At 39.5% G+C, this 24162-nt stretch overlaps 1 protein-coding gene across 1 annotated transcript in view; it reads right to left on the reverse strand.

Annotated features, from left to right (window-relative positions):
* Positions 1-19716, reverse strand: part of LOC124774904 (T-box transcription factor TBX5-A-like) — a 177124-nt gene extending 157408 nt beyond the window's left edge. The window contains exon 1 of the mRNA XM_047249575.1: positions 19662-19716. Within this exon, the coding sequence (XP_047105531.1) occupies positions 19662-19716 (55 nt within the window). The remainder of the gene's footprint in view (positions 1-19661) is intronic.
* Between the last annotated feature and the right edge of the window lie 4446 nt (positions 19717-24162).

Below are 24162 nucleotides of genomic sequence, written 5' to 3' on the forward strand. Positions count from 1 at the left end.
TGCCTGTTTCGACTTAAATTGCCGTTTTGAAGTGCACCTGAGGGTCCTGTAAATAATGACTCTTATTTATGGTTTACTTATGATGAGTAACGTCAATTTTATAAATTACATTTTTATTACGTTTAAGTGGAGTTGACGATCATATGTCAAAAAATTGTCACGAAAAATTTCACGTTATAATAACTACGTGATTAAAGTAATATTATTTCATAACAGACAGCTCATAGTTGGCCCCTGGATGCCATATGATCGTCAACTACACCTAGTTGTAAGTAGAGATGTAATTTATAAAAGCGACGTTATTCATCATATGTAAGACGTAAATAAGATTCAATATTCACAACACCCACAGGTGCATTTGAAACTGGTATTGTAAACTGAAACATGTAAGCTTGTGCAGAAATCAAGTTTACATTGCAGTTACGGGAATCGACTTCTTGTATTACGTGGAAACCTTATGCAGCGTTACGTAAGCAATAAAGGCGGTGGAGGCAGGGAGAGGGGAGACGGTGAAAATCAGCCGCATCTGATGAGCTCCTTCCGTGTGTTAACCCAGAGGGAATGAAAGTAAATCATGTTTTATGATCTATGATATATGATCCTGGTCTGAGACAAGAGATTATGAGTCAGAACAAGCAGTCACTGCAAACCGTTTCTCTAAACTACATCAAGAAATTCCCACAAAATCTTTTTAACCGAAAAAGTAATGATTGATTGCTTCGAGATTAGGGCACTCAAATTTTAGGTTATTAGCGCCCAAACTGAAAAAAAAAAAATGTTATTTCAATCTTCTTAGCAGTACAGAGTTACTAGATAAACTAAATGGGCACGGAGATTACAATAATACTGTGAAATATAGTAAAGTGGCAAAGCATTCGAAATTACCTAGTGGGCAACATAAAGGATTCACCACTCAGCTGCTGGCACACCTCTTCGCATACGCATATCCTGCGTGTTCCGTATCGAGTATTCTGCTGTGTCAATATATTTGAGTGAGTGAGAGTCGACGTGTTTAGTGACCAGTTGACTGCAACACATAATCGTGCTCACTATCGAACGTCATACAAGGCACAATTCGTGGATAATGTGTGCGTATTACTTGCACAAGACTTCAAGACTGGGAAAGTGTACAGCAAAATTAACGGCTAATGGCGCGAAACGGAGGCTATTTACAGCATTTTCTAAGATGATCTTTAACAAGAAACAATCCCGCGTCAGTCTTATTGTAAAAATTTTTCGGGACACTTCTATTTTGGTCAGCCTCGATAATAAGACAGAGCTTTCACTGAATTTCATGCGATTAGGCAGCAACACTGACTTTCTTACAAGAAAATTTTAACGCTGATTGACCAAAGACTGGAAGCTGCTGAGTGAAAAAGCATAATAGGGGGCGGACCATATTTAGCAACAGCCTTATAGTAGATCATTGAAACACTGCAGTTTTTCATGTGACTGCCAACAGGAACATGCCGTTCAAGTACTTGAGAAGAGTCTGAGGACAGATACGCGGAACTATAGGCCACTGTCATTTATCTAACTCCTTCTAAGCTTATGGAACATATTTTTTGCTCACTTTTCAAAAGCAAACTGCTTAGTACAAATCATCCCGGGTTCCTCAACAACTCAGAGTGTGAAATTCAGCTTTCTCCATCACTTCACAAAAATCTACATATAGCACGGGCCCAGTTGACACTGTAATCCTTGACTTCCGGAAAGCTTTCGTGCTTACGGAATTCTGGAACAGGTATGTGACTGGACCAATCACTGGTCAGACCTGTCGTGGCGTAACACACCGTGAATTTTTTGAAACTCATAGATAACATAACTAAGCGGGTCGGTGTCAAATTTCAGCTGACATTACTAACTGTAAGTTACGCAAACAGATATCACAAAACCGGTATTTCCTGGCTAGGAGCTTGCAACTAAGAGATGAGCACTCCTGGATTCACTAGCTATTCTTACAGCGAGCGTTAAGAAAACATGGTCGTCTTATTATCGGATCAGAGGTCATTAAAGAAGAATATAGATTCAAGGTTTTGTTAAAAACGGAAGCTAATATTCGTTTTTGCACTTATGTCTTTTTAGTTTCTAGTATATGTTTGGAAACACGTCGTTCTGGCCGCAGCTCGCACTCCATAAATTTTTCTGTACTTTAAATCTAACCGCTCTGGTCATGAAGAACAATGCAAATATTTTGCTACTTGCTATGGAGACGTACAACGGGTGCCAGCTCAATCCTTCAGCAAGGAACATTGTATGTTTAAAAAGTGCAGACATATGTGAAGCAGTCGATAAGACAGACTGTAGGCTCATATCCGTGGAAAAGCTGAAAATAGTTATTCTCATAAAAGAGCGTGTCACATTTGATTAACAACAGTGTCAAACAGAAAAGTCAGGAACTAAAATTTCTTCGCTAAACCAAGAAAAAATGGTTGCCTATTGGATGAAGATGGTAAGAAATGACTACCCTACTGTTTACAAGAAATTTACCTTTGTCTGTTCCGAAAGTGATAGGTGGAAAAACGATATTTCAGAACGACTACAGTTTGATCGGGAATAATAGCAGCTATAATGTGCATCTTTATGAACTTTTTTCTGAGCCAAACACTAGGGTCATTTAATGTTAGCAATGCCATTTTGTGCAATTAGTTCTTTAGACATTGCTGACGCTATAGGAGGAAAATAATTTCTCCAAGTTGGATTACTCGCTTAAAAACAAAAATCGCAGCTAGAACAATAACAAAATTTATACTGAAAAGACATGTCGGAAAAAAGTGACGCAAACTGAAATTCTAGAGGTTTACGAATAAATTTTGGTAACGCTTGTTTCTACAACGATGAGTTCAATTTAAAAAGAGAAATGTGTGCTAAAATGACACCTTTATTCAAAGGCGAAAAATATACAAAGACGTGCAGTTTATGCGTCCACTTACTCATATGTACATAATAATGCCCATGATAAAGCTGGATTGTTCATTACTGCCTTTGTGAATTGACTGATAGCTTAGGACCACGAGTGAAAAGAATAATGTTGTTGTCAGAAAAAAATTTTGGCAGCCTCATCGAAATATGAAAAAATGAGAACGAAAATTATTTCATTTTTCATGCATCGCGATTTTATTAAGTTTTGTAGAAACAAATCCATTCTCTGTCTTAATTCTTGGTCGGGTCGTAGGATTTCTCAATGGTTACCAGCCGCTTTTCGAAATCACACTGACAAAGAAATACAGATACTTCGGATTCCACCTGGTACGACGAATGTACTCCAATTGTCAAACCGACATTGCCTCTGTCGGTGGAACAAATTTTACAGACCATTAACAGAGAAAATTACGTAATTAAATGTGTGTGTGAATTCCTTAGGGATCAAACTACTGATGTCATCGGTCCCTAGACTTACAAAACTACTTAAACTAACTTGAGAACAACACACACATCTACGCCCCAGGGAGGACTCGAACCTCCGGCGGGACGGGCCGCGCAATCCGTGACAGGGCGCCTCAAACCACGCGGCCACTCCGCGCGGCACGTAATTACATTCATAAGTTGCAGTCACTAGTACACTATACCGAAGAGACCGATCTCCTTCCTATCACCAGTCCATAGCTTGAAAAAAGGTGGGAGTCCTTTTCTGAGGGTATTTTTGATTCGTCGTTAAAACAGCAAGAAAATGAGTGCTTTTCTCACGTGACGCGTTTCTCTTTATTGAAGTAAAGCATCATCAGTGGTCTGTAATTGAAGATATTTACAGTTTGATTAGTTTTCTAGATCGGAAAACAGTTTGTTAACAAATTGTTCGTTTTTATTTACGACAATTCCCACTTGGTTTTTCTCCTGCATCAGGAAATGCTGTCAACTACCACGTTTTTTCTTCCTTTCTTCGTTAGACACTGATAATTGTGATCTAATTTTGCGCTGCTTTGCGGAACTACGCATTTTTGACGTTCAATACAGCACAGTTCCGTACACAGCTGTTCACTGTTTATTTCTTTACTTCCGTATCGTGTTTTGTAGTGTTGCCAGTATTTCCACTAGGTTTTTTGATCTACATAATTTCTCTCTCTGTAGTTCATTATATTGTGGTATTCTATTTAATTATGTTACTGCGTATTTATAAACTGTCCAAGGGAAATGGAGGAGTAATGATGTGGTGAGTATGTGGGGGAGGGAGGAGAAGCAAAGACGAATGGACAGTAAGTACATAGTAGCGTCATGGTGAGTGAGTGGGGGGATAAAGGTGAGTAGCGAGCAAGAAATGAAATGAAATTGGGGTTGGAGGAGTGAGAGAGGGTGAAGGATGGAAAAGGCCCTTTTTTAACGTTCTTTCTTGTTATTTATATAGCTTCTGGTTTTCAATATTTATTTGGTCACTGAGCAACTGTTTATTTTGTGATAATGCTTTTTTTATATGTAAATTCTCTTTGAAAGGGAGGAGGTGTCGGGTTTTATTGATTCTTATGATGTTCATATCTTTTTCCAATAGTGCTTGGTCTGTGGTAGTCCTGCTTAAGATGGTGTGAACGTGAGATGCCAACCAAAGATCCACAAAGAAAATATCTTTGTCCGTCCGATAGTTAATTTCAGAGCTGCTGCCACAAACCTACAAGCAAAACAAATGCAGTTACAGTTCATACTATAAACTTGAAAATGGGATAAGAATAAAAAATACCTCTCCTCTAGTAGAACAAATAAGGCATTAAAATCCATCGCACGGCAACACTACTCTCCTTTGATGTAAAGTTGCATCCATGTTAATGAAACCATTCAATTAACTGAGGGAAACCTGTGGACACACGATCAGCTACCCCATGAACACACAGATGAAACAATACTATTGTTACAGTTAATGACACAGCAAAATTATTTTGAATTCATTTAAGAATATTACATACAAGGAGAAAGTTTATCCATAGAGTTACTTGTTTCAGGAACACTAGTCAACATTTTCACGGATAATAATGAAAGATTAATAAAAAATGTGTGTGAAATCTTATGGGACTTAACTGCTAAGGTAATCAGTCCCTAAGCATACAAACTACTAAACCTAAATTATCCTAAGGACAAACACACACACACACACACACCCATGCCCGAGAGAGGATTCGAACCTCCGCCGGGGTCAGCCGCACAGTCCATGACTGCAGCGCCCAAGACCGCTCGGGTAATCCCGCGCGGCAAAAATTAATATTTGAAGACATAATAACAAAGAAAAGCTACAGCTTCATCTACTGGTACAGGTACATTGATGACATAATATGCGTGGTAGATGAACCTACAAAAATAAAAATACAGCTGCACAAAAACGTAAATACTATACTCAAGAACATAAAGTTTACAATACAAGGAAAACAAGAAAACACACTCAACTTTCAAGTCATAACCATGTGGTGTTGTTGTGATCTTCAGTCCTGAGACTGGTTTGATGCAGCTCTCCATGCTACTCTATCCTGTGCAAGATTCTTCATCTCCCAGTACCTACTACAACCCACATCCTTCTGAATCTGCTTGGTGTATTCATCTCTTTGTCTCCCTCTACGATTTTTACCCTCCACGCTGTCCTCCAATACTAAATTGGTGATCCCTTGATGCCTCAGAACATGTCCTACCAACCGATCCCTTCTTCTAGTCAAGTTGTGCCACAAACTTCTCTTCTCCCCAATCCTATTCAATACTTCCTCATTAGTTATGTGATCTACCCATCTAATCTTCAGCATTCTTCCGTAGCACCACATTTCGAAAACTTCTATTCTCTTCTTGTCTAAACTATTTATCGTCCACGTTTTACTTCCATACATGGCTACACTCCCTACAAATACTTTCAGAAACGACTTCCTGACACTTAAATCTATACTCGATGTTAACAAATTTCTCTTCTTCAGAAACGCTTTCCTTTCCATTGCCAGTCTACATTTTATATCCTCTCTACTTCGACCATCATCAGTTATTTTGCTCCCCAAATGGCAAAACTCCTTTACTACTTTAAGTGTCTCAATAAGGAAAGGCAATCACAAATAAACATCAGATGCGTACAGAAAACCCACACAACTGACACTATCTTAAATGCAATCTCAAATCACCTGTAGAATAAGAAACAGGAGCTATTAGATACATGTTACAACTGAACAGGATCCCCCTAAACACTTCTGAATACCAAAAACAGCTGGTTATTAGCAAATAGCACTGAAAAATGGGTAGAAAGAAACACTAGTATACAAATTAAACAGAAAAATAAAAATAAAAATGATGGAAAAAGCTAACCAAACCATATCAATACATAAAACCTGCACGATCACAAAAAAGGCACTCAATGGCTTACCATAACAAATTCAGTCACAAAGTAGGTAACATATTCAAAAAACAAGGCTTAAACATTATTTACAAAACAAACAGCTCAAACAAAAACACATCCCAAAACTGCAATGAAATCCGCACAAATACTGAAAATCAGGTATCTATCAGCTCAGTTCCAGACACTCAAAAAATATACATTTTTGATGAGTGGCAGGACATTTGACACAAGGAATAAAGAACACATCTGAGCATGGAAATGCGGTATATACCATTCAGCACTGACATACATTCTGAAACAGGAATACCGTGGAGACCAAGCACTATTCAAAAAGATATCATCGTAATGACAACCAGTAAAAACAGACGGCTCCTCTCTTTCCAAGAAAATTTCCATATACACAAAGCACTAACACAAAATAAACAATTGCTCAATGACCAAATAAATACTGGAAATCAGACACTATAAAAAATAATTGAAGAAATCGCGTTAAGAAAATGCCTTTTCCATCCTTCATCTTCTCTCACTCAACTCCCTCCCCTACCCTCCAACCCCAATTTCGTTTCCCCACACTACTAAGCGCTTACTAGCCACACAAAATTTAAACTCCATCACAACCCCTTTATTTCTCTTGCACAGTATATAAATGCACAGTAACATAATGAAATAGAATAACACACATATAGTGAACTACAGAGAGGAAAAAATATAATCTAAAAAAACGAGTGGTAGTGTTGGCAACACTACAAAACACGATACAGAAGTACAGAAATAAACAGTTAATAGTGCCGTACAAAATTGTGCTGTGTTAATCGTCAAAAACGCATAGTTCTGCAAAGCAATGTAAAATTAGACCACAGCTGTCAGTGTCCAAAGAAGAAAGGAGCCAAAAACATGCTAGCAGATGGCATCTCCTGATGTAGGCGAAAAAACGAGCAGAAATTGCCGTGAGTAAAAACCAACAGCTCGTTAACGAACAGTTTTCCGATCTAGAAGACAAATCAGACCGTAAATATCTTCAATTACTGACCACTGATGATGCTTCACTTCAATAAAGCGAAACGCGTCGGGTGAGAAAAACACGCACTTTCTTGTAGTTGTATCGACGGAACAAAAATACCCTCAGAAATTGCTAACCAACTACGAACAATATGACCATACACATGAAGAATTTAAAGTGGAAGTCTGTCTGCGACTCACAGGGCTGTCAGATATCACTCTTAATTTATTTTAATGGTGCAAAAATAATAAATTATTCAAGCATAGTAACAAAATTTCATATTTCTGCAATATATACATGAAATTGAATTAATTTCGAACTGTTGGAAAATTTGCATTTATTTACTTATCTAACCACCAATTTGAAACGTTACTGGTGAACTATAATTTTTATTCCAGAATGAGATTTTCACTCTGCAGCGGAGTGTGCGCTGAATGAAACTTCCTGGCAGATTAAAACTGTGTGCCCGATCGAGACTCGAACTCGGGACCTTTGTCTTTCGCGGGCAAGTGCTCTACCATCTGAGCTACCGAAGCACGACTGACGCCCGCTCCTCACAGCTTTACTTCTGCCAGTATAATTTTTATTTCTCTATGAACATTAAATTACATTTCGATCGCTTTCAGTTCGCGATAAACGCTCGTTTCCCAAACCATTGCAGTAAGTGATAAGAGAAAGCCGCGTTGCGCAATACAAGAACACGGGGCTGTACATTGAGCGGTTTCATGCACGAAAATCATTTGAAAAAGTCCTGCTGCATAATTAATTTTTGTAACATCCAGTTCTTACCGGCAACTGAAATTTTGGATGCAATATTTTAGCAAAGTTGACTAACAGTGCAAAAAATACCAAAAAAGGTTGCGACATAACAGGTCTCTCTATTTCCTTGTTAATACGTCGCCCTGCATGAGGAAATATCGTTAGTTTGGAAAGTGTGCTAGAGTGAATGCCGTTTACTGTTTGCGATACATAACTTATACAAATGAACTCGCAGACACCATTTGTTACTCTGTGAGGGTGTTTGCATAAGTTGATACAGGAAGTTCGTAGGCGTAGAAACTTGTCACAGAATAAATTTAGATTTGTGAATAACCAGGTCTTTGTGACAAAAGTGACCTCAAGATGAGGAAGTGTAAGCTAATGTGCTCTAACAGAGAAAGAGAGAAAGACAGAGGGGGAGAGATAGAGAGAGAGTGAGAGAGGGAGGGAGAGAGGAAGAGAAAGAGAGTGCGCGCGACACAGATCCCATGTCCTTTGGCTATAGGTCAGCCACAGCAATCAGTCTCATAAGTCAAATGGCTACGAATGTCTGTCAGAAACGATGTAAAGTGAAGGATAGCAGACACTTAGCAGTGGGCAAGGCAGATGCCGCAATTATCAAAAGTATCGTAAGAAACTGTAAGTCGCTTAGGAAACTCTCGATCAGTCAATTCTTTAGTATTTTTCATCGGTCTGGGACTCTTTCGTAAGCTGGAATAACGGGAGGGATAAAGATGGTTCAAAGAAAAGTTGTGTGTCTCGTCTCAGATTTATTTGCTTTGCCAAGTGCGTCAAAGATACACTCATCAATCTCCAACGGGAGACGCGACATGATAGGCATTGCGCACTGCGGAGACTTTTGGTCTCAAAATTCAGAGACTCCATATTCTTTGTTCCCGAAACACACATTTCACGCAACAACCAAGAGGGCAAAATTGGAGATATTTGGTGTCACACAGATGGGCACTATCAATTTTTCTTCGCGAGTACAATCGACGGCTGAAAATGAACTTGGTACGTATCGCTATGCACAATAGGTGTTTTGCTGTGTACAGATATAGGGTGTCATAGCCTCATTCTAGGCAGAAAGAATGTGCTGTATACAACCTGTTAATTTTTTTGCAGAGGAGTTTTTCTCCATTCGTTATGTTTTTCAGCACTTACTTCATCGGTGATGATGGTGAAAAACAATCAGCTTGAAATCCATCTACCTCGATGATCAAAAAGCAGTTCGACATTTAAGCTTCCGTGCGGTTCTTAAATATTGTGTTGGTACCTTACAAACACCATCCAGCACAGTGTGTGTTATGTTGATGTTTCCTTTGTGTCGAAAGCTTCTTGTATGATATGTCATTCGATAGCGTCGGACTGTGATTGCAGAAACCGGTTTTCCAAGGGGATTAATTTTTCGTGCCTGTTGCAGTGGATTTTGTGTGATTTCTTGCGTTGTCTTGCACAATATATACAAATAAAACATGCTGTTTTTGACAGTTTTTTACTGCCTTTCATTTATTTTATATGTAAATCAAATTTTGGTGATTTTTATAACTACGTTCAGTTACAAGTTTTGCTGCTGTTAATAAAACGAAACAATCGCCTACTTCCTCAGGCAGAAGAAAAGTAAGTGCTGCTAACTACTCAGTGGTGTTATGAATTTACTAACGCCTTAACGCTGTCACACAAAGGTAGCAGGTATATTTCTGAAAAAGGAACAGGACTAGAAATAAAAATACCGCTTTTCTAAAAAGTGCAGATCCGTTGCTCTCTTGTCTTACAACAATACCGACCTTTTGTCTGAAAATGATGACCGCTCTTATGCCTTGTCAGCAGTTTCTATCAATATTGATGGCTGGCAGCGGGAGTACGGAAGCAAGCTCCGAACAACACTAAAACGACCGCGACGCGAAGTAAATAGTGCGGGTTTCAATGTTCGCCTTCTTCAGCCAATGTTAGTGATACACGTGTGCTGTTTCGTACCAAGCTTCTACGAAAGTGGAATTGTTGTGGAAGTAATGAACGTTTACAGGTTTCGTTAAAGCGTGGAATCAAAATCTGGTCCACGATGAGCACGGAATATATGTCAGCGCCCTCGACTACGATTTACTACGCTAAATCGGTGGCTACTACAGTGCTACGGATAGTATTGTTTCTTGTTACCTTTAAATCCGTGAGGTGTAGCATATTAATTTCGATAGTTTAAGTGCTATGCAGAAATATCTTTGATCTCGATGTAATAAATCAGCCAATTACTTTCGCTCTTCTTTTATATGAAGCAAGTGATGTTCTTCAGACTGAGCAGTCTGTCATCTTTCTTCTTACATGTAAGACCTCCATACTTATGTTCTTAAGCTACTTATTAAGAATAATCTTATTTTGAAGTCCAGTGATTTAATATTCATCGAATATATCCATCCGGGCATTGTCTGTATAAATGTGTTGCATGTTTGAGCAAATTAATTCCGCTGGGAAGCGCAAGTTCGATGAAGTGATTACGCGCCATCCACATACGCATATGCATATGCATATTTCCTCTCCTGTAGAACCTGTAGTCGACATTGTTATTCGAGATCATATCATTCTTATTGTGTAATGCTACCTATTTTATCGAATGGAATCACGTTTTAACACGGTCAACCACCACCCAACATATCGCTCTCCTACAGCGATGTCCACGCCCAACTTCATGATGATAGGAAGAATGATGGTACTACGCTTAGACTCTTTGTCATTACTGTTCCCATTGCTGATCTTGTAATGTATCCGTATTCCAAACAATTCACCATCTTCTTTAACTATCAGAACGATTACTAAGACTTACGAAGATGTATCACGTATGTTGCCAAGAGCTGACAAAAAACAGTATCAGAATTAGGTTTTCCAATTTTATCCGACTTTTGCAGAGTCGGAATTAGAAAGCCTGCCGATCAAGAGTCGTTCGACAAAATATAGTAATATCTGTGAATCCACGTCTTGCGTCTAACCGGACGCTAAAATTTTGGTGATGCAATTTTTCGTAAAAACCTATCGCAATATGCTTTATTCGCAACTACTTCCTCTTATCCGTACGCGATCCACTGCTCAGGAGAAACTGCTGCCCCTTAGTACATCTACATTGTGAATCGAAAACTGTGAACATTTTTCTTTTTCTTTTTTGGATGGATATTACAATGCAGCTCCCTTCGCATCGTGCCTTCCTCCATAATTTGCACAACATGAGTAACCATTTGCAAACATATTCCTTCGTCTTTTTCGCCGCTACAGTCACTCCATTTTCGTCTAAATACTAAATTTCATGACATCAATAGTAAGACGGTTTTCCAATTTGCAAAGATATTTTCCAGAAGAACATTCCATATTTGTGACGATTACAAAAAACGAATATTAGTTGGAACTGGACCGTAATTACGACTAGTTACGACCAAATGTAGGGAAGCGTACGGTTTAACAAATAGTTCAAATGGCTCGAAACACTAGGGGATTTAACATCTGAGGTCATCAGTCCCCAAGAGTTAGAACTACACTACTGGCCATTAAAATTGCTACACCACGAAGATGACGTGCTACAGGCGCGAAATTTAACCGACGGGAAGAAGATGCTGTGATATGCAAATTATTAGCTTTTCAGAGCATTCACACAAGGTTAGCGCCGGTGGCGACACCTGCAACATGCTGACATGAGGAAAGTTTCCAACCGATTTCTCCTACACAAACAGAAGTTGACCGGCGTTGCCTGGTGAAACGTTGTTGTGATGCCTCGTGTAAGGAGGAGAAATGCGTACCATCACGTTTCCGACTTTGATAAATGTCGGATTGTAGCCTATTGCGATTGCGGTTTATCGTATTGCGACATTGCTGCTCGTGTTGGTCGAGATCAAATGACTGTTAGCAGAATATGGAATCGGTGGGTTCAGGAGGGTAATATGGAACGCCATGCTGGATCCCAATGGCCTGGTATAACTATTAGTCGAGATGACAGGAATCTTATCCGCATGGCTGTAACGGATCGTGCAGCCACGTTTCGATCCCTGAGTCAACAGACGGGGACGTTTGCAAGACAACAACCATCTGCACGAACATTTCGACGACGTTTGCAGCAGCATGGACTATCAGCTCAGAGACCATGGCTGCGGTTACCCTTGACGTGCATCACAGACAGTAGCGCCTGCGATGGTGTACTCAACGACGAACCTAGGTGCACAAATGGCATAATGTCATTTTTTCGTATGAATCTAGGTTCTGTTTACAGCATCATGATGGTCGCATCCGTGTTTGGCGGCATCGCGGTGAACGCACATTGGAAGCGTGTACTTATCATCGCCATACTGCCGTATCACCAGGAGTGATGTTATGGGGTGCCATTGGTTACACGTCTCGGTCACCTCTTGTTCGCATTGATGGCACTTTGAACAGTGGACGTTACATTTCAGATGTGTCACGACCCGTGGCTCTACCTCTTATTCGATCCCTGCGAAAACCTACATTTCAGCAGGCTAATGCTCGACCGCATGTTGCAGGTCAGGTACGGGCCTTTCTGGATACAGAAAATGTTCGACTGCTGCCCTGACCAGGACATTCTCCAGATCTCTCACCAATTGAAAGTGTCTGGTCAATGGTGGCCGAGCGACTGGCTCGTCACAATACGCCAGTCACTACTCTTGATGAACTGTGGTATCGTGTTGAAGCTGCATAGGCAGCTGTACCTGTACTTGCCATCCAAGCTCTGTTTGACTCAATGCCCAGGCGTATCAAATGGTTCAAATGGCTGTGGGCACTATGGGATAATGCCCACACAAATGAAGAATAAGACTGAACAATTTTCTTGGAATTATAGAATCCAACACGTCATCGAGCGCTGTTATGACTAACGGATATGAAATAAACTATAAAGTCATAACTGTAGTGTGAATGAATAATGTTTTCGTAAACATAATAAAATTAATTAATAAATCCAAGCCGGCCGCGGTGGCCGAGCGGTTCTAGGCGCTTCAGTCTGGAACCGTGTGACCGCTACGGTCGCAGGTTCGAATCCTGCCTCGGGCATGGATGTGTGTGATGTCCTTATGTTAGTTAGGTTTACGTAGTTCTAAGTTCTAGGGGACTGATGACCTCCAATGTTAAGTCCCATAGTGCTCAGAGCCATTTGAGCCAATAAATCCGTACCGCAGAAAGTTTCTTAAATGTATCCGAAAATATATTTTATACCGAATTCTTGGTTAACTCTGCAAAACTGACGTTACATCAACCTCACGATAAGTATACAGAGCGGAAAATTGCGACATTCAGAAACCACAGCAGTATAACGCTTGATGCATCATCTGTTCCGTCACATCCTTTACCACATCATATCCGGATTCGTACACGAATAATAACTGCAATATTTTTATAAATATAAATGGTCTTTTTCGTATCTGAACTTTACACAAACAGAAGAGAGATAGCAGTGCGCAATATTAATTATGTTTGATATTTTACAATTTTTGCTTTTTTTCTGTGCTTGAGCGAGGCATCTTTGTCCGTTATGTTAATTATGACCGCGTTCTTGAAGATTCACCTTTTACCTTTTATATCGGACTTCGTATTTGAGATCAGCACCCGAAGACGTCGATGGTTCGTGCCGCACGACTATCTTTTCATTTTACGGATCCTTGCTTTGCCAAGCCAAGACACTCAACAATCTTACAAATAACTAGTGCCACAAAATAAAACATAAATGGATTAGTAATAATTATATTCTGAGATAGAAACATAGTTTAAAAATACACTTACATCATGTGATTACGAGTGCCGGTGATTGCAACTCGTGAATAAAATATTGAAATAATACTATGTTAATGGCGGTGCTCCACACACGTCCGATCTGTACGGGACCTATCAGACAAAAAGTAACCTATACTTTCGTCATCCGACGATAGTAATTCTTCCGCTGTTTTCCAGCGGCTGCAGGCAATGCTTGCACAGCCGTGGATTTCATCTGTGGTTTTTTAATATATATTTATTTTTCAACTTACAACTACGACTTTTTCCTAAATAACCGCTCAGCGTGCAAATGTGTCTTTAAAGTTTGTTGACCTTTCTCTCTACAAGATGTGATATGATCTTCTTTACATTTTCAAAAACGTATGTTTGCCTTATGGCCATTAAATATTCGTTGATGAAATCGCTACGAAGCCCAGGTATCACTGCAAGCAAACTGCAATTGGATTTATATTATTTGAGGCTTAACGCAATAAAATACATGCGTAAGCACAAAAGATCCTAATTGAATGATACACTGAATAACATAGCTACCATAACCGAAATTAAATACAGCACAGTCATAATAGCCAATCGCGCTCATGGCTTGTATAATGACGTAAAAGTTTGAATTAAATTCTGAGCTCATGAGCTCTGTTGTTGTTTCCACTGTGATGCACCAAGTGCGGAAATGGTAGCGACTTTTGATAATAGCGATATTAGACTTCACCATACAAAATGTGTGGTGTATGTCTGTGCTCTTTTGAGCTTAGCTTCTTGGTCAGGGGTGTCTAATCTTTTAGCTTAACTAGGCAACGCTGGAAAAAGACGAGTATTTTTAAGCTGCTCATAATATACTTAACACTACAAAAAAGAAAAAAGAACGGAACGGGATAAACCAATGACAGAATAGCATTGAGTGATGGGCGTTTCATATTGAAAATATTCAGTTTATCATAACTTTACATAAACTGAATTTTACAAAAAGTTTGTTTTTACATGTAGCCCCACAGGTGCATCCTTCTTGGGCCTCTCTGACACTTGCGTTGGGCCGCATGGTCTACGTCACTAGAGAAGGAGCACAGGTTCTGCTATTCAAGGACGGGAAGGATAACTATTGTGGCACGCTGCTGAAGTGATTAGGAAAACCACAGAAAACCTAGGTCTGAATCGAAACATGGAAATGCAGTTTCCTTCTTCGTAGATTTTTTTTCCCGGTAGACATCAAGATTAGCTCTACATGGTCTCTTGGATAATCCGACTCCTAGATTTTATTTCATTTAATCATTTATTTCTGGTCGTTTACGAATAGTTATTGCAGCGATTATTCAGTAAACGAATCCTGGGGATGATGTGAACAGGGGTTTGACATAGAATGTTTCCATAAAGACCTTGTTCTCTAAAATGTGTCTTTTTGTAATTTTTATATCTAGAACAATGAATTTTTTAAACATTTGAAAATATGAACTGGTGGTCTTAGATGAAAAAGGGATCAGGAAAAGATGGGAAAAAAAGAAAAGAAAAATGGCAAAAAATTTGCTTCAAATATACAGTTTCATGTAATTCAGTATTTTTCTTCATTTTTCGTCAACTTCCAAGCAAAGCCTACATAGCATTTCATAACAAATCGGTTGAGTTATTAGTGGTAAATCATTCCTTGAGCGCTGGGGTATACAGTTCTGAGTTGAAGAAGCGGATGTGAGGCCACTTATGTTCCATGGCGGCCCTGTGCGAACTTCATTGTTCAAACGATAATTTGTAAAGTCGTAGTGCAGTAGCCATTTTTGAATGGCGTGTTTAGGTTCGCTGCTCTATGTTCGAGCTCTCTGTAGTAGAAGCATGAAACAGTTCCTGTGATACCTTTTCTGACTAGGATGTTCACTGTTCTTGAGAGTAGATACTCGGTGCGAAGCTTAAGACAGGTGAAATGGAAGCATTGCGTGAGAGAGGTGGGGCCTCTGCTCCACCCCATTCTCTCTTCCTCAAGTACAGTGATCTTCTCCGTCGTGGGATGGATTCTCGACTTTTTCCTTGCAACTATAGGGCATATTGTTTAAGGGTTCTTCCAGATGAAAATTATTTTGAATAACATATACTGTTTTAATTCTCCCTCTGCACGATTTTCGATACTGTTGACATGTATTTAAATAGAGCCACCAATGTCAAAACTTGTATGTACTGGTATATAGATCACAAGTAAATGTTTTTGCACAGCTTCGTTTGTTTTGATAATTTGTAAAACCGAAATTGTTGATAGAAATTTGAAATGCATGAACCGTTAAAGTTGATTCGTATGATACTTATACAAGCGCCACATGTTGAGAACTTATAAATGTCTTGCTGTGTTAACGCTTCACATCCATCGAAAGTGACGAAAGACTAGATTAGCTTTCTTCAGTTCTGTAAAATAGATGTATTATATGCACCGTATAACTTGCCCTTTTGCAGGGATGCTGGAAACGTTAACATGCGATAGCCGCCTGGGTTAATGGTTGTTGGGGGGAAGAGAGGTGTAGGAAAACTAAGCTCTGCCTCTTTTTCGCAGGCTAGGCAGCAGATTGGAATCTTCAGAGTTCCTACTGTAATACTACAGTGCGTTGTTTTGTTTAGTGGCTAGGGTTGGTTGCGACTTCCACTGACTCCTTCACTAGCAGAAAAGGGCCGAGGTATATTTTGGCCATAGTTCTGTGTTATCATTATAGTCGTAAAACTTCATGTTACGAGGAAGCTAAAGAAGGTGAAACGGAATGATTTTGGAACCGAAATAAGTCTAGCTTTGCACTGATGCATTACTAAGACTGGCGCTCGAGTCAGCTGTGCGACTAAAACGGTTATTTTTATTTCGTAGCGTTTAGATCAGGGGTAGTCAACCATTTTTACCTAACGTCCACACCTTGTTAGTTCTAAAATTTTCTAACGGTCCACTGGTTCCTCAGCAATCGTGATTTAAACGTGGGAAAGTCATTTTGCTTTACAAATTTCATAATGCAGTGTTACAGTAAGTTAAAATATATAATAATAATTACTTACCAAATAGTTTAGTCAAAATTCTATGAAAATCCGACGAAAATGTTTTAAAACTCCTACCACCTTCCACGCAACATGAAAGCTGGAAAGCCTACTAGTGGGCGGTAGGAACCAGGTTGACTACCAATGATTCAGGTACATGTCTGGAAGTCCAGTCACCAATACAAAAGAAAAAGTAAAATTTGGCTGAAAGGTGCAATTATTTCCACATTACTACTGACTGATACCAATGTTCGTTGATTCTATCAGTTCACTTAAGTCAATCATCCGGAATACGTCCCCAGCTAGCGATATTGATTTCTTACCCAAGAAATATTCTACAACATTTCACAAAATATAAAATCTGTTAATGAGTTAACAACAACTTACGGATAGATCGTAACGAAAGAGAATGAGCCGCATGTGGATCCAGTTGGTAAATCACGTTTGCGCTCGATGCGACGGCGGTCGGTCCGAACCACGGTAATGAATTTTAATCACCAGAATTTTGCCGACTTTCAGTCTACAGACATCACATTGCGTTCCAGTGTTCATGTCAGATTATTAAACTCGCGTTGTTTGTTGGTGCCTTAACCCTTAAATGCATGATTTTTTATTTCAAGCTGTAAAAATTACCACGTTTAGTTTTAAGTAGCTACATCACGAAAAAAATATTGAAAATTTTTTTAAATTAAATTAACAAAGAATTATGGTTTTAAATCGCAACAAACACAAAAACAGACCTAATTTCAAATCTATCGTAAAGAAAATCGAATTAACTGTCTACACCATGTCTACTTACGTTTCTAAAATAAATAAAGTAATTTTCAAACCCACAAATCAATGCAGAAACAGCAAAAAAAGTCTCTACTTTCCGCCAAAACACACGCGCGGCAGAACATCCACACAGCTGATTGTCGAACTGGCTCAATTCATCCTACCATTTACGATCGCTATGAAGAACTACTAGCAACTTAGCAGATGCAGTAGAGTGTATACACTTAACTACATAATGAATTTGTTACAAAATGTTGCTCAGTGCAGGATACCTCGAAGAGATAAAGTCTGTAGCTGATCAGCTACACTGTGCATTAAAGCGTTAAGACACTTAACTTTTATTCCTCGGTCGCTTGCAGACGTTAGTATTTTCAACTGTTTCGTGACTTCTTTTATGAACGAGCTCGTTCCGAATTACTAAGAAGTGAATAGAATCTGTTGAACTCGTACTATAAATAACATATTAATTAAGGTGCATTATCTTGTCAGCCATCTAATTTGGGCAGTTGTATCAACATACAACAGTTTTGTTTCGTAAGGAAAGCTTGTCAACGTGCTTAGGCCGTCCGCACACGGAATGAGTGAAGAGAAACGCAACGGGCAGGTGATCTACATCGGCAACTGGTTGCCGACTAGCTGGCAACACTGTTCCGCACACGGGGCAACTTTGAAATGACCAACAGCAGTTGCCATGTGCAAGCGCGGAGTAAGGGGAGTGTTGTTTGTCGCACCCGTGCAACTTTTAACGGAGCTACAGTGATTTGGCAAAGTTAATTGATTGCGTCACAACACAGCGTTAATTTTCTTTTGAATCCGTGAGATTTAGATACCCGGAAATGTTTTGATGGTGGTTTGTGCTCATTAGATCATTTGTATATGAAGACCATTGTATTTACAAGTATCGGAGATTTGTGGCTTTTCACCTTTCGTTTCCGTTTCATAGTATAATTTTACAGAATGACGAAGGCTGCTAATCACTCGAAAGAATACTATCGCTAAGATTCATAATTTTTTGTACATTTACTTCCTTTGACGTACCGGTAATTTTATAGATGTGCAGGACACTACAAATATAATATGAAATTCTTTCCCCACGACACATTTTGCTTTCTCTGTCAAATCTCTCCTGCAGTAGCCTGGGAGCTCGTATAACATGGAATGTTTTTCGACTTCCCGTACGAAGCTGATGTACACAGCTTGCTCGTTCATCTTGAAACCAAACAAACGCACAGCTGTGTTCGAGGACACGAAGCAACTCAAAATGCTTTGCAACATGGGAGCCGAGTCGCTGGCAACTGGTTGGCAACGCGTTGCAAGAGATTGACTGGGGACTCACGTCGGTAACGAGTTGCTTTTGAGTCGTTCCCTGTACGGAGGGCCAGAGAATTTGAAATATTCCGCTGGATAAGGAAGTCAACAGTAGAGTATTCTAGGCGCTTCAGTCCGGAACTGCGCGACTGCTACGGTCGCAGGTTCGAATCCTGCCTCGGACATGGATGTGTGTGATGTCCTTAGGTTAGTTAGGTTTCAGTAGTTGTAAGTCTAGAGTACTGATGACCTCAGGTGTTAAGTCCCATAGTGCTCAGAGCCATATTGAACCACAGACTCTCAAGTTTCTTATATCTTAGAATTTCGCTGACGTCGCACTATTCGAACTGATGGAATTGTAAATATTTCTGTCTGTATTAGAAATAAACAATATCACTTGCAGTCGAACAAAATGAGTAAACACATGGGTGTACACAGCGTGGGAGGTGGGGAGCATATACTCCCTAGAGGTAAGTATACCCAAAGCCATTTGTCGTGAAATCTCAAAACTAATGTTAGTTGCCGCACAGACCGTCCCTAGTTCAGTTCACGGGTAATCTGTTACCAACTAGTGTAAGATATGAATATTAGTAGCGATTAATAAAGGAAATGCTAATGTTTATAACATGACATTCAACGCGTGAAGGAATGCCTTAGTTCTGTAACGATTTCATTACGTTATCAATAACTTACTTTTACACAAGTCTCTGAGTAGAAGAAACTGTTGACACCGTCGGCACAGGTACGTGTCTGCTTGTTATAAAATAAGAACGTTTGTCTGCTCAGTACCTGTGAGTTGGTTGGCGGACGGCGACATCACAGAGTCTTCACAATCGGGGTCCATCGCGAGGGCCTTCGCACGTCTTGAGGGTTCAGGTGTGGGGAGCAGACTAACAAACAAGCTTCCCGCCTGCTCGCGACGCACGGGCAGGTTACCGCCCTCCGATTTCAACCACCAATGGTGGACAGCGGCGCCTGCGGGGCGGTACGCTGCCGTCCTGGTACTTGCGCCCGAAACAGCACCCGCGATTTCCCAGAAATTTCTTAACTGTTTCACTGGGTTCGGTCTACGTTACACTGCAGTATTAGGGAAACGTTACTGAAACTCATTTTCCGCTGCCGAAACAAATCTTTCGAGCCAGGAAGACACGTTAGTCGCTTTGAGTCTACTTGCAATGGATGTGCGGTGCTGCCACATGTTCTTATCTTTTTTGACAGTCCGCACTATGTTAAGAATTATCGACCAAACTGTTCATGGATCATGACTGCATAAACGGACGAGGGCAACTGATCTCGTTGTTTCATTCACGATACATGGATACTTGTGAATGTTTACCATATAAAATTAAGAGAAACACTGCAACTTGCTATATTGTGAATAATGACGTGCTGCGGTCTAAGTGAAATTATTTTGTCTCACAATCAGTTGTACGTTATTCTATAAGCCTCTCATTCTAGATCTTTGTTCTGGACTCTTGGTTGCAATTATTGTGAGCAGTATTTGATTTTTAAACTATCATTCCCCTATCAGAGGAAATATGTCACAATCTGTACTAAACAATGCTGTTGCAGTTCATTGAGTGTGTAACTATCACTTTTTTGAAGTCATTTACCGTAAATGAAACTTACTACATTAGCAGATAGAGGTACACAAGTTGTGCACAAACTTCTAAGCTGTCAAACAATTGCTCCGACAGAGCTCCTCTACATTCTAATGACAATTCCTGGAAAACCTGTCTACCCTGACTGTTACAGTCAGAAGTTACTATTCTTTCTGCATAATACCAAGGATTTTGAGCAAACCGTTCTTCGCATTATCTTTTATCCAAGCACACCATTTCAGTTCTTTGGCGCTCGATCAAGTTTGTAAGACATTTTCAGCCAAAAAACTTCTGCGCAAGGGAAGATAACGCTACAACGTTCGTTTTCTATTTGCCAGGTTGTTAAAATCTAAAGTGCTCAGTAGAGTCGCAAACAGCTTCGACATTTAACGCTTGGTGGTGTAACATACGTGCTCTACAGTCATTTTGAAAATGAGAGAAACGAGCTATTTGCTAGCAAAGAATTTCCTACTCTCAATTCCTTTCACAACGATATAGACAGCACTTATTTTGACAAACGTTGAACACTGTTATCATCAGCCTAGAGACACATGTTATACACAAAGCTGTGGAAGGAAGAGGGGCTCTATTTAAGTACATTGCAAGTACACTCATGAAACTGGGTCGTGTTCATCGTGTTCAAGCAGATAAGTAGTTAACAAGAATTCCACATCAATATTAAGTGGAAAATGTTTCCTAATGTTCACAACAATTATATTTATTTTGTCACGAAGCGGCTTTCGTTTTCTGAGAGCATCTTCAGGTGCCAACAGAACATCCTAAAAACATATAATGTGACGTGCGTCTTACGGAGACGTTTACACAGAAGACACAAAAGATTCAAACATGATGATATGTAGAAAAGTGTTACAATTTTTGTCACCCAGAAATAGTTACATTAACTAAAAAAACTGTACATATAGTTTTTTATGTACATATAAATTTAACAACTGTTGAAAAATAAAGCTGAATTTGCAATTTTAATCTAATATTTGTAGCTAACACTTAATTTAGGAGAGAGGAAAAGGGAAGTGACTTTGGTGATTTAGCGCTAAGCTAGCAATCTGTGTCATATGCTGTTGATTTCCGGTATTTCCAGTAGCGTCATCTTTCTGCATATCTTAACAGAATGTAAAACTTCACATTCTACGTCATATGTGTGAGTTTCTGTTAACAGATGATCGACAAAGGTTGAATCTTTCTTTCTCAGTCTCCACCTTCTCTCACGTTCAGATAACCTAACTGCCACATCTCGGCCTGACTGATCAACATATCCGTTTTCACAGCATTTGCATGTGATGTTATACACTCCACTGTGTGTCAACGGTTGCAGTTTGTCTTTACTATTGAATAAAAGTTTTGATACGCTGGTAGTATTAGAAAACGCACGTTTTAAGTTGCGAGACTGACTTTTTTCTTTACCAACACATGAGGTCACCGTACTTGTGATCGGCGTTTTTCGCTAATACCACGAGCTAGTCTACTAGCAGAGACATTAAATTTATCATTTTGAGAAGCAAAAAGTAACATTCCTCAATAGCATATATTTCGATGTAATGTCATCGAAATTAATTCAGTGTTCGTTGAGATTTTATGTTAATAACAGTGTGTAGAGCTTGGAGGTACTGGAAAAAACGATGTATGCAGATCTTCTTTAGAAAAATGAAATTGAATGGCAGTCATTGTCTGGAAAATATCATGAACTAGTGAAGGATTATTCTTGCATTAAAAGTTGTTAAAAACTGATTCCAGTATCATGAGATAGCGAGAGGATTGCGCGGATAAGAAAAATGTCATACGCGCTGCATTTGCCAGTCCCTTACCCGCGTCCACAAGTCTTTTATCCGCATTCGTGGATTTGAGAATTATGTAAACGACTTAACGCTGTGACGGTAGGCTTACGCCTGGCCAGAATTTACATCTGTTGACAGTCAATCGACTAAGAGCGTAGTGGCCACATTTAATACATCTTAGTCTGCCGTAATCTTGATTCGTTCCGTAAGTCACAGTTTTATATCGTAAGTACTGAAACCGACATTTTTTGTATTTTTCTAGGGAATATTTCCGCTTCACTGCGAAGTCTAATGAATTCGTCACAAATTGCCTTCATATACTGCGTACTGTCAAATGTTTGTAATTTATTTATCAAATCTATGTTCATTCTCTATAATATTAAGTCACTATAACGCTCTACACTTCTGAATGCATTAATTGTTGCAATGTGTATTTATCTACATTTAAAATACTGTGTAAGTAAATATATTTAAGAGAAATACTGAGAGATTCACCGATCTGATAGCCTACATCGTTTACATAAAGAGCAGTCAAGTTATAGAGTGAAAATACAAAACGATGAAGTGTCCCATAACAGCTTTTCTGTAAGTGCATTAGTGAGCTGTTCATGCGCACTGCAGATAAACATGAATGACTCACACGTAAGGTAGCTGATGGTAAGACAGAAATAAGATGTATGCATAATAACGAGGACAAGCAGGAAGAGGTACACATCGATAATTTTAAACCTTGCAGGTACAGTAGAGTCTCGATTATCCGATCTTCGGTTATCCGACCTTTTCACCGCGCCGGCCGTGCGCCAGCCGACGACATGTCAGTGACTAACGTGTTGTTTGTTGTTACTCAGTTCATTGTCGCCGTCTGCCACTCCTCACCACTCCTCACTTCTCAGTGCTAACTTAGATCTATAGTGGAGTGGACGTATTGCACTTTGTTTATTGTAAAAATTTGTGGTGATCGTTTCAAAACGGCAAAAGGTGATCGTTTCAATGGAAGAAAAACTTAAAGCTTTAAAAAGAATAGACAATGGTGAAACTTTATTAAAAGTGGCGCAAGATTATAACGTCGGGAAAACAACAGTTGGAGACTGGAAAAGGAACCGCAATGAAATTGAGAAGTGGTGTTCTCAGCGAGCAACCTCGGCTGTTTTGGAAGATCGGAAAACCATGGAAAAATGTGATTATGAAAAAGTAAGTGAAGCTTTGTTCCTATGGTTTACTCAACATAGAGATAAAGGTGTACCCATGTCGGGACCTATATTGCAGGAAAAGCCTTAAAGTTTCGTAGCGAACTAAACGAAGGTGGACCTGACTTCACAGCTACTGTAGGCTGGCTCGATACATGGAAGAAAAGATACGGAATTCGGCAACTTAATGTCTGTGGTGAAAAGCTTTCAGCAAATTTTGAAGCTGTTCAATTGTTTGGGAATAAACTTCACAAGGTATTGGACAAGGAAAACTTAACAGGCGATCAAATTTTTAACTGTGACGAGACTGGTCTCAATTACAAAATGTTACCAGAAAAAAAACATTAGCGTCAAAGGCCGAAAAGGCAGCGCCAGGCTACAAACCTAGCAAAGAAAGAGACAATCTTGCATGCAGTAACGCCCCAGCAAATTTGAAAATGAAGCTGTCTATGATAGGTAAGCCAAAAAAACCGAGAGCATTTAAAATTATCTAAAAATGCTTTACCAGTGAAATATTACAACAACAAAAAATGCTTGGATGAGCTCAGACATTTTTAAGAAATGGTTTCTTAACGAGTTCGTGCCAGCAACTGAAAAGTTTTTGAAAGACAACAACTTGCCCCGCAAAGCACTGTTGCTTCTAGGCAATGCCACTTGTCATCCTAATGAAGATGAACTTCAAGATCAAGATATAAAGGCCATGTTTATG

The sequence above is a fragment of the Schistocerca piceifrons genome, chromosome 1 (assembly GCF_021461385.2).
Source record: "Schistocerca piceifrons isolate TAMUIC-IGC-003096 chromosome 1, iqSchPice1.1, whole genome shotgun sequence".
Taxonomy (NCBI): domain Eukaryota; kingdom Metazoa; phylum Arthropoda; class Insecta; order Orthoptera; family Acrididae; genus Schistocerca; species Schistocerca piceifrons.